The 12,792-nt window shown below is 43.1% G+C and overlaps 1 protein-coding gene across 1 annotated transcript; it reads left to right on the top strand.

Moving 5' to 3' along the window:
• The first annotated feature begins 4,851 nt into the window (after positions 1-4,851).
• Positions 4,852-12,487, top strand: DUSP16 (dual specificity phosphatase 16). Its single transcript, XM_026044766.1, has 4 exons — positions 4,852-4,866; positions 5,236-5,395; positions 6,067-6,190; positions 8,886-12,487. Exons 1-4 carry the CDS (start codon positions 4,852-4,854, stop codon positions 10,057-10,059), a joined length of 1,473 nt encoding a protein of 490 aa, XP_025900551.1. The 3' UTR covers positions 10,060-12,487.
• The last annotated feature ends 305 nt before the right edge of the window (positions 12,488-12,792 follow it).

Below are 12,792 nucleotides of genomic sequence, written 5' to 3'. Positions count from 1 at the left end.
TCACTGTGAGGGTGACAAAGCACTGGAACAGGCTGCCCAGAGAGGTTGTGGAGTCTCCTTCTTTGGAGATCTTTAAAACCCGCTTGGATGCAGCCCTGTGCCACGTGCTCTAGGTGACCTTGCGTGAGCAGGGGGGTTGGACTCGATGACCTCTGAGGTCCCTTCCAACCTTCGGCATTCTATGATTCTCTGATTCTCTGATTCTATGATTCTATGATTCTATACATATTGGGGCAGGACGTGAGGGGTACAAGGAATTCTTTTACCTGAAGTGTTGCCTTCATTGTGTTTGGGGATGGGTGTGGGTTTTTTTTTTTTTAAATCCATATATATACCTTAATAAAGTTTAGACCTTAGTAGACCTGAAATCGCATCAAATGCATTTGCTTTGCAATAATAATTTTTGTATATTTTTTCTATTCTTCACTCCATTGCAGTCTCATCCTTAATAGGCAATTTCTGGATTTTTCACAATTGTTTTAATGCTGTCTTTGATATGCAAGTGATCTACAGGAGGATGATCGCACTTTAACAGTATTTGAAGGGAAGTCTGCTGCTGGGGAAGGCAGTCTATAGCCTTAGTATTTATTTCATACTTTAAAATCTCCCACATCTTTGTTGCTGGATAACAAGTCAGAAATTTAGGCTTGATTCATTTACAGTGGATGTCAGAGCAGCTTATTGCTGCAATGTGGTAATAAACTTGTGGTTCCAAGACAAAAGAAGTGAGGAAATAACTTTAAAAAAAATCCTTGCTCTAAATAGTAGATTATTAGAAAGATGCTTATTGTTACTGTTTGTTTCTAGTATGTGAATGGTGCTATCCTTAGTCACAAGAGATTGATGGGGAGGGAGGAGTGGGGATCCTTTACACCCCTCCAGGGCCAAGGCAATCCCAAACTTTATTTGGGATGTGCCTTGAACTCCACGCTGTTGCTGTCCATTTGTTGTGGCTCCTTAAGCAATGACTATCCCAAAGGGATGAAAGAGTCTCTTCATCCTACGGGCAGTAAATTGATGCCTGTGAATGGATGTTATGCACAAGTAGAGGGAGGAGAAGAATCCAAGTGGCAGCCGTGGTCAGGAGTTTGATTATAGGCATGGAGGAGTCCCTAAACACAACTGCTGCTGGTAAGCCGTGCGTGTGGCAGAGCAGGAAAAGTTCCCAACTGGTGACGTCTCTCTTGCCTCCTAATTTACAGTCTTGATCTTATTTCAGTATGTATCAGGAGCCCTGCGCTTGCTGATAATTAGGAATAAATGTAGGATTCTTGGGAGCTGATCAAATTCTGTACTTCATCACCTATTCTGAGGAGTTATGATCAAAGATTACTATTTCTGGTTTCCCTTGGAGAACCACAAAAATAATAGCCTATAATCAACAGAAAATTTCATCAAATCTTATCTCCTGATGTTATCCTTAATGGTCAATCTTTGGAAATTCTGCCACAGATAGTAAAGGACCACTTTGGTTTCTTAACCATTCTCAAGGCAAATATACATGCTGTGATTTCAGAGCTGCTTGTCTCTCAACTTTTTTCTCTTCCTTTGAGCCAACAGCAGACAGTGCACTAATCTAAAAATGTTACTTGTTCACTACACTGAGATAAAGCTTCATGTCTCAGTAACTTTGTGATTCCTTCAGTTTGGGTGATTGCCTACGGAAAGTCTGAAATGGTTTCTATTGTAAATATTGGTTCCTTTATTAGCTTTAAAGAAACTGTGGGGAACACTTAAAGATTCCTGCCTCTTAGGGAGGAATCACTTAGCATCACTTGATGCTTTCCCAGCTATTGACAACTCCCAATTTCCTATTATTAAGCAGTTTCTTGTTTCATCTCAATGTTGACTATAGCTGGAGGTCAGAGGGCTAGAATTTCAAAGGGCAGGGATGCGAGCAGCCACCTCACCATTTACACTGCTCTCTGTTTCACACACTGTGCTGCTTGGGATGCCTGGATCTTCCATGGGGGTACTGGGGGAAGGAAAGGAGGATTTTTCTCACTAGTATATAAAAAAAAAAAAAATGTTGGGAAGTGCAGAATATTCAAGAGGACCAGAAACAGAACTGAGTGATAAGTAGAAGGGCTGCAATAATCAGGAAGATGGTAAGCAGTTAAGTTTGCATGCTCTGGTTCAGTGGCCTTGCTGCATTTCCAGTTACTAAGGATGACTGCTGTTAAGATTAGAATGGGCTTTTTGTTCAAGGTCTTTTTTTATTATTATTATTTTTTAATAACTTGCTGGAATTTTTCAGAAAAACTATCCCAAACTATAAAAGGTAATTATGTATGTTGACTTTATGTTTTGCCGTCACGTGCTTTCTGTAGGATATCCTTATTTTAGAAAATAGATTCAGTCAATAGGAAAAACCTAAATATTTCAAAAATATCTTGGGAAAAGAGCTATTCATCAGCAATACAGTTCAACCCACCACTGAAAGAGGTGGATTTTCAGCGTGGTTTATGAGGAGGGGCTAATCTTTTCAGGATCTCCGTAGGCTCATCTCCGAGTGCAGGGGCAGTGGCGGGTGATAAAAGATTTGTGTGCTTGCAGGAAGGTCGGCATTCATGATCTTTCATGAATATTTATGCCATTGGCCATTTCTACCTCTGCTGATAACATTTTGTGTATGAAACATGTGCAAACATGAGTGTTCTAGTTAATTTCTCTAGTGAAACTATGATTACTTTGAAAAAGTCTTAGAGGTATTTTATATTATTGCTTTGCAAATTTCTTTTTAAATACTTGATCTTGAAATATTTATAATTTTTCAATTCAATTCTTTTTCCTCCATGGGTTCTTTAATAATCTGGTGATCAGCAGTGCTGCTTTACCTAAAGGTGCATGTTTGCAAAACGTGGACTTTTTTCACCATTTCCGATTTTATTTTACTCTATTTGGCTAAGAGAAGAGTTGGTTGCACTCTTGCAGTTTTTACTGTAATACTGTGATGGTTACTAATATCAAACACCATTGTAAGAGGGTGCTTACTTTGAGGGTACATCTTTGATTTTCAGATTTGTCAAAGAAAGGTGGACTAAGTTCTGACCTATATGGGACGGAAAGTGTCCTTTCTGAAGGAGACCATAACGAAAACCATCTCAGTGTGGTGGCTATGGGCCCAAGTGCCTCTCCTGCTTGTATCTCACATTTTGCAGCAGCATTTGAGCTGTAGAACTTTCTGCTTTACTACTTAACTCTTTTTTTCTCTTCCCTCTCAGACCTGGATTTTATTTCCTGGAACAAAATAACATTTTAGGGTGAGGGTGCCATTAATTTTAGGATTAAACAAGTCATAAAATGTAAATAAGCTGACAAAAGAGCATTTACCTTCTTTTCACAAAGTTGTTAGCATTAGGATTTCTGGATCTTCCTTCCATCATAATTCACTTCTTCCTCTTGGGTACCTTACAATGAAGTCACTGTTATGGTTATTATATTAGTGTGCTGCACAGGGAATGATTGATACCTCAGAAGAGAAGGAATCATAACTTTTTTATTTAGCCTTGCTCTCAAAGTCAAGCACTAACACATTTTTGGGTGTTTTTTTGGCTCGGGGATTTCAGACTTGGCGTCTGCAACCGTCCAATTCCCATTTGGACAATCAATTCCACATCAAAAATCTTACATAACTGTGGAATTGTGATGGTTGGACTGTGCAGGCCACCAGCACTTATGCTCTTAAAAAAAAAAAAAAAAAAAAAAAAAGGCAGCTTTTCTATTCTTCTAAATGCATCAGCCTCTCAGCACCCCTTAGAGCTAATATGTGCTATAGTCTGAACAAACGTGTGTTGTGGAGCTCCGTGCGACAGCAATGTTGGCACTGCCAACAGTGGAGTTCGTGTGGCTTGGACACCTAATATTGTTCATGATTCTGCACGTGTCTCCTCGTTTCTGCACTCATTTTTTTTTTTTTCAGCCTAATAATCTGAAGTAGGTATTTATTTCATGGAAGTTGCTGTTGAGTAGTTTGGCTCACACTGCTTTTCAAGGCAGGGATTCAGAACAGGGAGGTGTGGATGCTGGAGACTGGCAAATTCCCTTGCACTGGTTCGATACTGGTCTAGTGGTCGGATACTGGTCAGATTTGGTCCAGTCGCCTGCGTCAGTACTTGTCCTTTCTGGATAGTCCCAAGTCCACCCTTGCTTCCTTACAGCACTCTGTTTAAACTTCAAGGGGTTTTAAACTTTGGCGGGTGAATGGGTCTGTAGTAGCTAGATGCGGTAATGGGAGAGGTGAAGTCTTAGGCTGCAAGAAGCACGTGGGTCTGAAGGTGGCCTGAACTGGGGAGGGGCAAACATAAGAAATGGGGGGGAATTGGCGATAGGGGAACCTGAGCTTGTTGGGAACAGGAGCTGAGCTGTGGTGGGAGCATCATCAAGAAAACTAGTAGGGTAAGAAGGAGTAATGCCGAGAACTTAATTTGCTGCATGCAGCTCTTATTTTGAAGATTGTTATGATTTATCTTTTATTTGCTTTAAAAGCAATTGGTCACCTTTCTGCAGAAAATGTGCATGCAGTCGGTTAAAGTGACCAGGTCCCTGGCACCTCTGAATGTGCCGTTGTGAGGGATTTGGGATGAAAGCTTGGAGAAGCTCTTAAAGACAGGGTTTGTTTTTGTTGTCCGGAGCAAATTCAACTTGCAAGAAGAGATTCATGCAGATTCCCTATTTACAAGTGCTGCTGAGAATTGTAGTAGTACAGTAGGGCTGTTTTATACAGTACCCTCTGCAAGCGAATATGGGGCAGGAAAAATAAATATTTGAAAGAATTAACCATTTCACTTCACTAGTATATTTTTGTACTGGTATTCAGGTAAGCAAACCACCTGTGGGAAGTGGTTGGGCATGTCTTTTTGCCAGGTAAGGATTTTAAAGCAAGGAGGAGAAACAAAAAAAAACAAAGCAAAACAAACCCAGCCTCTCTTGGAAATGATGATTCATACCAAGAGAAGTTTACCATTACCTCTCTTCTTTGTTAGCTTTGTTTTTATGGACTCTGCAGTCTGTATGTTATTTGGATGCACTGGATATTCATTAAAGGTTGTTTGAAGACTCAAAAGCTTAGGAGTAATCTTTTTCAAAAGAGAATGTCATTAAAACAGCTAGAACAATGGAAATACAAATTCCAGTTCAGTTTTTAGCTTTATCATGGTTTTTCATTTATGATTTCTTGTAATGTGCCAAGGTGTCATTTGACCTCTCTAGTCTTAACCTTTATCTCCTCCATAGGAGCTGATGCAGCAGAATGATATTGGCTACGTACTGAACGCCAGCAATACTTGTCCAAAGCCTGATTTTATTCCAGAGTCCCATTTCCTGAGAGTGCCTGTGAATGACAGTTTTTGTGAGAAAATCTTGCCGTGGTTGGATAAATCAGTGGATTTTATAGGTAAGAAGAAACATGAGGTTGTCTCTCTCTTGCAGCTCTTTTATGTGTTTGTCTCCTGCTTTAGCTGCAGGAGTCCTGAGTTCTTTTTGAGTGGTATGAAAATATCATAAGGGTCTAAGCATATGACCACCATCACTTTATAAGGCATGACAGGAAGATTCTGTCACTGTGTGATCCAGCACTTCTGGAACAAAGACACTTCTTAGGAATCCCACTGAACTTTCTGGCAGTCTGGGGAAATATCTGGCATAGACTACGTTAGAAAATTACTCGTACACAAGTCTTGTCCTTAGCTTTGAGCAGTAACCAGAGACATGAACTGGCTAAGTTGTTTCTAATTTTATATGCACATAAATGTAAGTATTCGTGATGAAACAATTGTCTTTTCCAGTTTCTACGTGTGATTGCTTACATGCATGTCGAAGTAGGTGTAGTATGCTATAAATAAAGCATTTCCTGCAGCTGTACATGTAGTCACGTACTATTTTCTTTAAAAAATTCCATGCAGGAAAGAGAAAATAAGTATATTGTGCTAAAAGCTTCCAAGGGAGCCACAATAACGATTAATGTGCAAGTTTTAACAACTTTATAAACAGTGGGTGGTTTTGCAAACTCTTCATCATGCTGCAGTGCTACTGAGATTGACACTTGACCACCCCTTTGCTATGCAGAAAAAGCAAAAGCATCGAATGGATGTGTGTTGGTGCACTGCTTGGCTGGAATATCGCGCTCTGCCACAATTGCTATTGCATACATCATGAAGAGAATGGATATGTCCTTAGATGAAGCTTACAGGTAAGCACAAAACTTCCATTCTCCCAAGACACTATTTCTTGTGCCTCTCAGCTTGCTTTTAAGGTGAATGATACATGATTTTATGAAACAAGGGAAGAAGCAGACCCATTATTTTATCTTGTAGTCAATGGCTTTCCAAGGAGTGTTACTTTCAACATAGGCTTCTCCATAAACAAATTAGCAGTTGAATGCAGATATTGAGCACCTAATGCTAGTTCTGCACCTGCAGAATGGTGATGCTGCTCTCTGCTCTGGGTAGGCAAATATATTTAAACGGTATTATTAAATTTTAATTTTTTGAACTACTTTAAACTGTATTTAAACTGTGGTAATTGCTTTAAAAAATACATACAAATATATACACATACACATGTAAGTGTGTTTAGGTGTGTGTTACACTGTATACACGTGCATTAATGTGTCTACATAAATGTATGCATATGTGCGTGTATATGTCTATTTATATAGATAGCTAACTAAAATATAGCACATGAGAATATCTTGCAAGCCCAAGAGAGAAAGGAATGAAGGAGGAAGATGAAGGAAGAACTGAGGATATTTATAATCAGGCTTATGGCCAAGGCTAGACAGGGTCTATTAACTTCAAGTCGGTAGTTGATAATGTTCTCAAAGAAGGACCTTCTGGTGCAATGTTGTCTAGGATTTTTTTTTTTTTAAAGCTTTATTTTTGACGGTAAACTCAACCAAAAAGTCTTGGAAATAAAGTATTTGCAAGCTGATTTGCAATCAGCTGTTTACAGCATCATGTTTTGTAAAACCAAAACAACAACAATAAAGGTGTTTTACCTTTGCAATTGCACTATTGATGTAGCTGGATTGTAAAGACTTCGGTACATTCCAGGTAACTCAACTGCAGTTTATTGTGACTTCTGAGTTTCTCTGAGACGCTGCTTTTAGTTCCCATCTTGCCCTTTACTGTTGGCTACTTCGAGCTGGGAATTACAGACTAATTCTGTAATAAGACACGGGCTGATGTGTCTCTATAATACACATAGTTCAGAGGCAATTTGAACAGTTGAAGTGGAGCAAAGTGAGAGGAATACCTTCAAAATCTGTAGCGCCTGCTTACTCCTGTCTGTAAAACACTCACTTTACAGGACAAAGGGCATGTGATGTTCTGTTTTATGGGACATTTGTTTTTAAGTTGAGAAATGACTATAATTATATCTGCATAGGAAACAAAGTGTAAGTAATACCCGAGATGTAAACATCTCTCACTTTAGACATCCTCTGTAGTCTATTAGTAGTACTTGCTCACAGTTTTCTCTGGTAGTTTCAGCAGGTAGAGTGACACCAGCTTAAATGAGAGGCATAGATGAAAATTCACAGCTATGCAGGAAATGACTGTATAGACGATATAACTGCAGGAATGGATATGGGTGAATAATGTGCAGTGGCTTAGCTTGATTCACTGAACAGACCATGTGAGTTCGGCCTCCAGATGTCTGGGGAATAAGGCTATGAAATAATGAACACTTCTAAAAGACCCACATTTAAGTGAATGGGTTAAAAGAAATTGTTATTTATATACAAGAAGAGTGTCTTCTAAAATTGTGCATTACATCTTTGCATTAAATTCTAGTTTGTCTCTTAACCAAACCTGAATTGAGTGTGAAGTATTAATCATCCTTGGGCTCTTTTCTTTGTATGGTAGGTGCCAAACAACTCTTGTGAAATCCAGATTATATTTTGATATATATATATATATATTTTTTTTTTGAATACAACTTATTGTGAAAATGGTCCTTATCACTCATTAGTTTAGTTTAGGATCTTCTGTTGGCAAAGCTTGGGAGAATTTTTTTTTTTTTTTCTGAGCTAATGAAAGGCATTAGAAAAAATATTTGTTTGACACTGTTTGTTTTTGTTCAAAAATGGAAGGGTAAAACTGAACATTACTTGCAGTGAAAGGTCTCAGGAAGTACACTTTATCTGCTGTTTCCTTCAGTACTTAATTCTCTCTTTTCTACTTATCTGGTTTAAACACCTCCGGAGCTGGAGAGAACTAACTTATTTAGAGCAGCCTTTGCTCTTCTCTGTGGAGGTGTTCAGTTTTGTGAGTTTTTTTGTTTGGTTGGTTAGTTGGTTTATTTGTTTGTTTTGCTTTAGTTTGCAATCATTATCAGTATTCCTATCAGTAGATACCAGATAGATATTGACAGTTGCTGTGCAAGGACTACCTAAAGGACAGAAAGCACTAACCTCAAAAGTAACAGCATGAAAGAGAAGCGTGAAAGGACTATGGATTTTCTGCCCTCTTTGTATGGTGGGTTAGGTAGCCTGTTTTCTGTAGGACTGGAGGCTAGAGCTCCAGCGCGATTCATGAAGAACCTGAGATGCTCCTAAAACTGGTCTAACTAAGGTTAGTGGGGATAAGCTGATAAGGTAAAACAAAAAAATGATTCCTTTGAACCTCACTACAGACATCAGAGGAGGAAAAAGAAAAAAGAACATTTTTTTCTCTCTTAGCCATTTTAAAGTAAACTGTAAAGAACTGAGAACACCTGGCATCATCCTGCTCCCCTCATCTGTAAGTTCCCTGTGCTTGGCTGAATCAATGCAGCTATCTTGGCACGTTAAAATTAGACCATTAAGCCATGGGGTGCTTGTGAATATTAGGTCTCAGCAGCAAATTTTAAAAGGAATTTGTGTTTTGTTTTTCCACTCTTTTCAGATTTGTGAAAGAAAAAAGGCCAACCATTTCTCCCAACTTCAACTTTCTGGGCCAGCTTTTGGACTTTGAGAAGAAGATCAAGAGCCCGAGTGGCCAGCCTGGCCATATTAGCAAGCTGAAGCTGCTGCACTTGGAAAAGGGCAGCGAGCACGTCCTGGTGCCAGAAGGAGGGCAGAGCAGCCTCCCCACCGGCCAGCTCTGCGTTGCCGCTACCTCCGAGACTGTGGAGCAGAAGTCAGCGGACTCGGGGAGCGTGCCGGGCACGCGCTTGCCGTCCTTGGAAGACGCCCCGCTGGTGCAGGGCATCAACGGACTCCATGTGTCCGTGGATAAGGTGGAGGACAGCAACCGGCTGAAGCGCTCCTTTTCTTTGGATATCAAATCAGTGTCCTACTCGGCAAGCAGCAACTGTGTGACTGCATCCGTTCAGGGTTTTGCCTCCTCTGACGACACCCTGGAGTACTACAAGCACGCGGCCGCTCTAGATGGCGGCAGCAAGTTGTGCCAGTTCTCCCCTGTCCAGGAGGTCTCGGAGCAGACGCCAGAAAGCAGCCCCGATAAAGAGGACGCAGCCCCCGCCGAGGAGCCGCCGGGCCCCTGGCCGCTGGAGAGCCAGAGCAAGCGGCCGCACGCGGGCAGAGCCGGCGGCGGCGCCGCGCCACGGCCGCTCCTCTACCCGCTGCACCGCAGCGGCAGCGTGGAAGACACCTACCGAACAAACTTCCTCTTCGGGCTCTCCACGAGCCAGCAGCACCTGGCCAAGTCGGCGGCGGGGCTGGGCCTCAAGGGCTGGCACTCGGACATCTTGGCTCCTCAGGCCTCCGCCGCTTCCCTCACCAACAGCTGGTATTTTGCAGCCGAGTCCTCGCGCTTCTACTCTGCCTCCGCCATCTACGGGAGCAGCACGGCTTACTCGGCCTACAGCTGCAGCCAGCTGCCCACGGGCTGCGAGCAGGGCTCTGCTGTGCGCAGGAGGCCCAAGCAGGGCGATCGGGGGGACTCCCGGCGCAGCTGGCACGAGGAAAGCTCCTTTGAAAAGCAGTTTAAGCGCCGGAGCTGCCAGATGGAGTTCGGGGAGGGCATCATGTCGGACAACAGGTCCAGAGAGGAACTGGGGAAAGTGGGCAGTCAGTCGAGCTTTTCGGGCAGCATGGAAATCATCGAAGTGTCTTGAAGTGGCAGACTTGTGTGGCTGTATTGAGTCCGCCCACCCCGGTTCCAGGATGCACCCCCGGAGTTCAGGAGTTCCCTGTAAATCTGAAAAGAACAAACTTTATACAAAAAGTGTGTGTGTGTGGACAGCGTGGGGGGTGTCAGAAGGGGAAATGTGGGGTTTCAGTGTGAATGCAATGACTGGATGAACACAGCAAAGAAATGGCAAGTGAGCATCTGCAGAAGGAGACCAGGCATGCTGGTGGGGGCTTCCCCTCCCCTTTCCTGGAGAAGGGTAGGGCATTTCAAAAGTTTTCCCTGGCAGATGAAGCAGTTATATGCAATGGATTGCACACCCTCTCAATGTTTCTAACGGGAGGCTGTCCTGGGGTCAGAACGTTTCTGTGGTTCCCGCGACACGCTTCTCCCCATCAAAGCGACTTTGCTTCTCCCCTCCCCGTGCCCCGAGTGTTCTGCAGCGCACCTTCGCCCTGACACTGAGCCATCCTCTGGAGGGAGACCTTTCTCCTGCAAGAAGGGAGATGCAAGGCCAAAGGAAGCGGGGACTGGTTACAGCAAGGCTGGTCTGAAAGCAGGGTTCAGACAACTTGTAAATACTGGTGTAACTATTGTTCTAATGGGTAGGCTTTAGGTGATTTGCTAGAGAGCTGCTTCAGAGAAAAACCAGTACCTCAAAAATATAAAAAATAAACTTAGGGCTTTATGGCTGCCAGATGCTGGTAGCCAGTTCATAAGCAATGTGAACAAGTAACAACTAGCCACATCTGATTTATTGTTTTTTGTAAGCTGTCTACGCACAACTTAGCAGTTTTTCTTATAGAAGACAAGTGCAACAGACTTATGACTATTTCCCCCAGTCTTTAATTATTAAATAAGCAGGATTTGTATTTCTGATATTGGATTACTAAGCTGGCTTCTGGGAGAGGGATAGCTATGTTAGCTTCTAATGGACTGGTTAATAATTAGGGCTATGTGCAAAACATAAGTGGATGATCAGAAAACTGCAAAATCTTTTTTTTTTTTTTTTTCTCCTCTTTGCTAATTGACAATTCAGTAGATTAATTTTGGAGTCTTTTTTTTTTTTTTCTTCTGCAATTAATAGTAGGGCTTGGTGGGATGAGTAAGAACATTAAGGAGCTGCTCCTCACATACAGCTCCAGTTGCTGCCTCCTAGAAGAGGGGCAGCCAGGATGCTCCCTGTTGGCACAAGTGGCTGCAGGGCACTTGGCTCTGTCCCCATGCGGAGCCTCCGTGTCCCCAGGTGCCGCGGTTTGGCTGCGGCCCCTGCCCCTTCCTGGCCTGTCCAAGCCAGGGCCCTGCCGGCTCTTGGAGGTGCCGATCCCTGCGGGCAGCAGGGATGTTTGGGGGGAGATCAGGCACCCCCGTTTCTGCATCCTTGATGGCGAAGCAGCTGCTTTCCCTCCAGCTTGTGATTCCTACGGTACGTTGGCTGCCGCTCTTCCCGTTGCCGCAAGAGGCTGAGGAAGTGGGGAGCAGCAGCGGGGCCGGGCTGCGCGCGGGAGCCTCTTCCCAGTGTGCGCGCGGTGGGAGCCGGGGCTTCAGCCTCTGTGCCTTGCACCAGTGCAAAGGTGCAGGCAGCTGAAAATTGTACATCAAATGTAACACGCTTGTCTCTGGCCAACAGCTTTTAGGAAAGAAATATTGTCAGTGCGGGGGTCACTGAACTGAATCCCCAGTTCAAGTCAGCAGTGCTTTTTCTTTTTTCCTTCTTGTTTTTAAAAATATAAATTTAGCTAGTTTGTGACTCAAATCTCAGGTGTTACTATATTGAAAATCAGAGAAGATTTTGTCTTTTTTTTTATTATTATTTGTTTTGTGGCTAGGATGTGACTTAATTTCCTACGATGGACTGCTTAAAAGAGCACTGAAAGCTACAGCAGTGATTAACTTGATCCGAAGACGTGCAAGAGACGCACAGAGAGGCAGCAAGAGGAGTAATTGCACCCAGAGGCTGTGTTCGTGACGTGTGTATGAAATGCCAGAAGAAGGGCTAGTCTGGACCAGGGATAGGTTGACACCACCCTGTAAAGTATGTCAGGTCTTGGCTATCCATTAAACGTAGGGCCACTTGTCTATGTTTACATACCAAGTGATAGTGATTACATTACAACCATTTTCAGCATATACACACACTGTGTGTGTGTATATACACATGTAAACCATTTAGCAGTGCTCCTCTCAGCCAGATTTCAGTTAAAGCCCATGTCTTTCTTTGATTAGAATTGGTTAATGGGGGGAAAAACCGCACAAATCCCTGCAGGCAGAAACCATCTTCCTGGGTTTCACGCTCATTCATGAGTGTGTTCTTCCCCCCTCTTGTGCGCGTGCACGCTAAGTGTGTAAACACACACACACAAACGTGTCTGCTGAGGCTTGGTTTGTTTAATCTCTTTCTGGGGAACTGAATTCTGGTCTTTGGGCTCCCCGTGCTTCCCAACGTGCTGCACTGTCACTGACCGGGTGGGAGCTGAGGCTTGGCGTGCCGGGGGCCGGGGCAGGAGGAAGCCTTGCGCCCAGATCCTGGGCAGGGCGTACCCTGCTTCCGTCCCAAACTAGCGTCCTGGCCCTAACCAAGGCTGGAAATGGTTTTCAGACATTTGGAAAGCAAAGTGGAGGATGGGAGGGGGAGAAAGGTGTACATGTTCAATATGAATATAACGTTCTTTGGTGTATGGCAAGCTGGTTAAATGGTTCGGAGAGATGCGAGTTTCTC

This window comes from Nothoprocta perdicaria, unplaced genomic scaffold (assembly GCF_003342845.1).
Source record: "Nothoprocta perdicaria isolate Ctin4 unplaced genomic scaffold, notPer1 scaffold_380, whole genome shotgun sequence".
NCBI lineage: Eukaryota > Metazoa > Chordata > Aves > Tinamiformes > Tinamidae > Nothoprocta > Nothoprocta perdicaria.
This window is presented reverse-complemented; position numbering and strand designations above follow the sequence as displayed.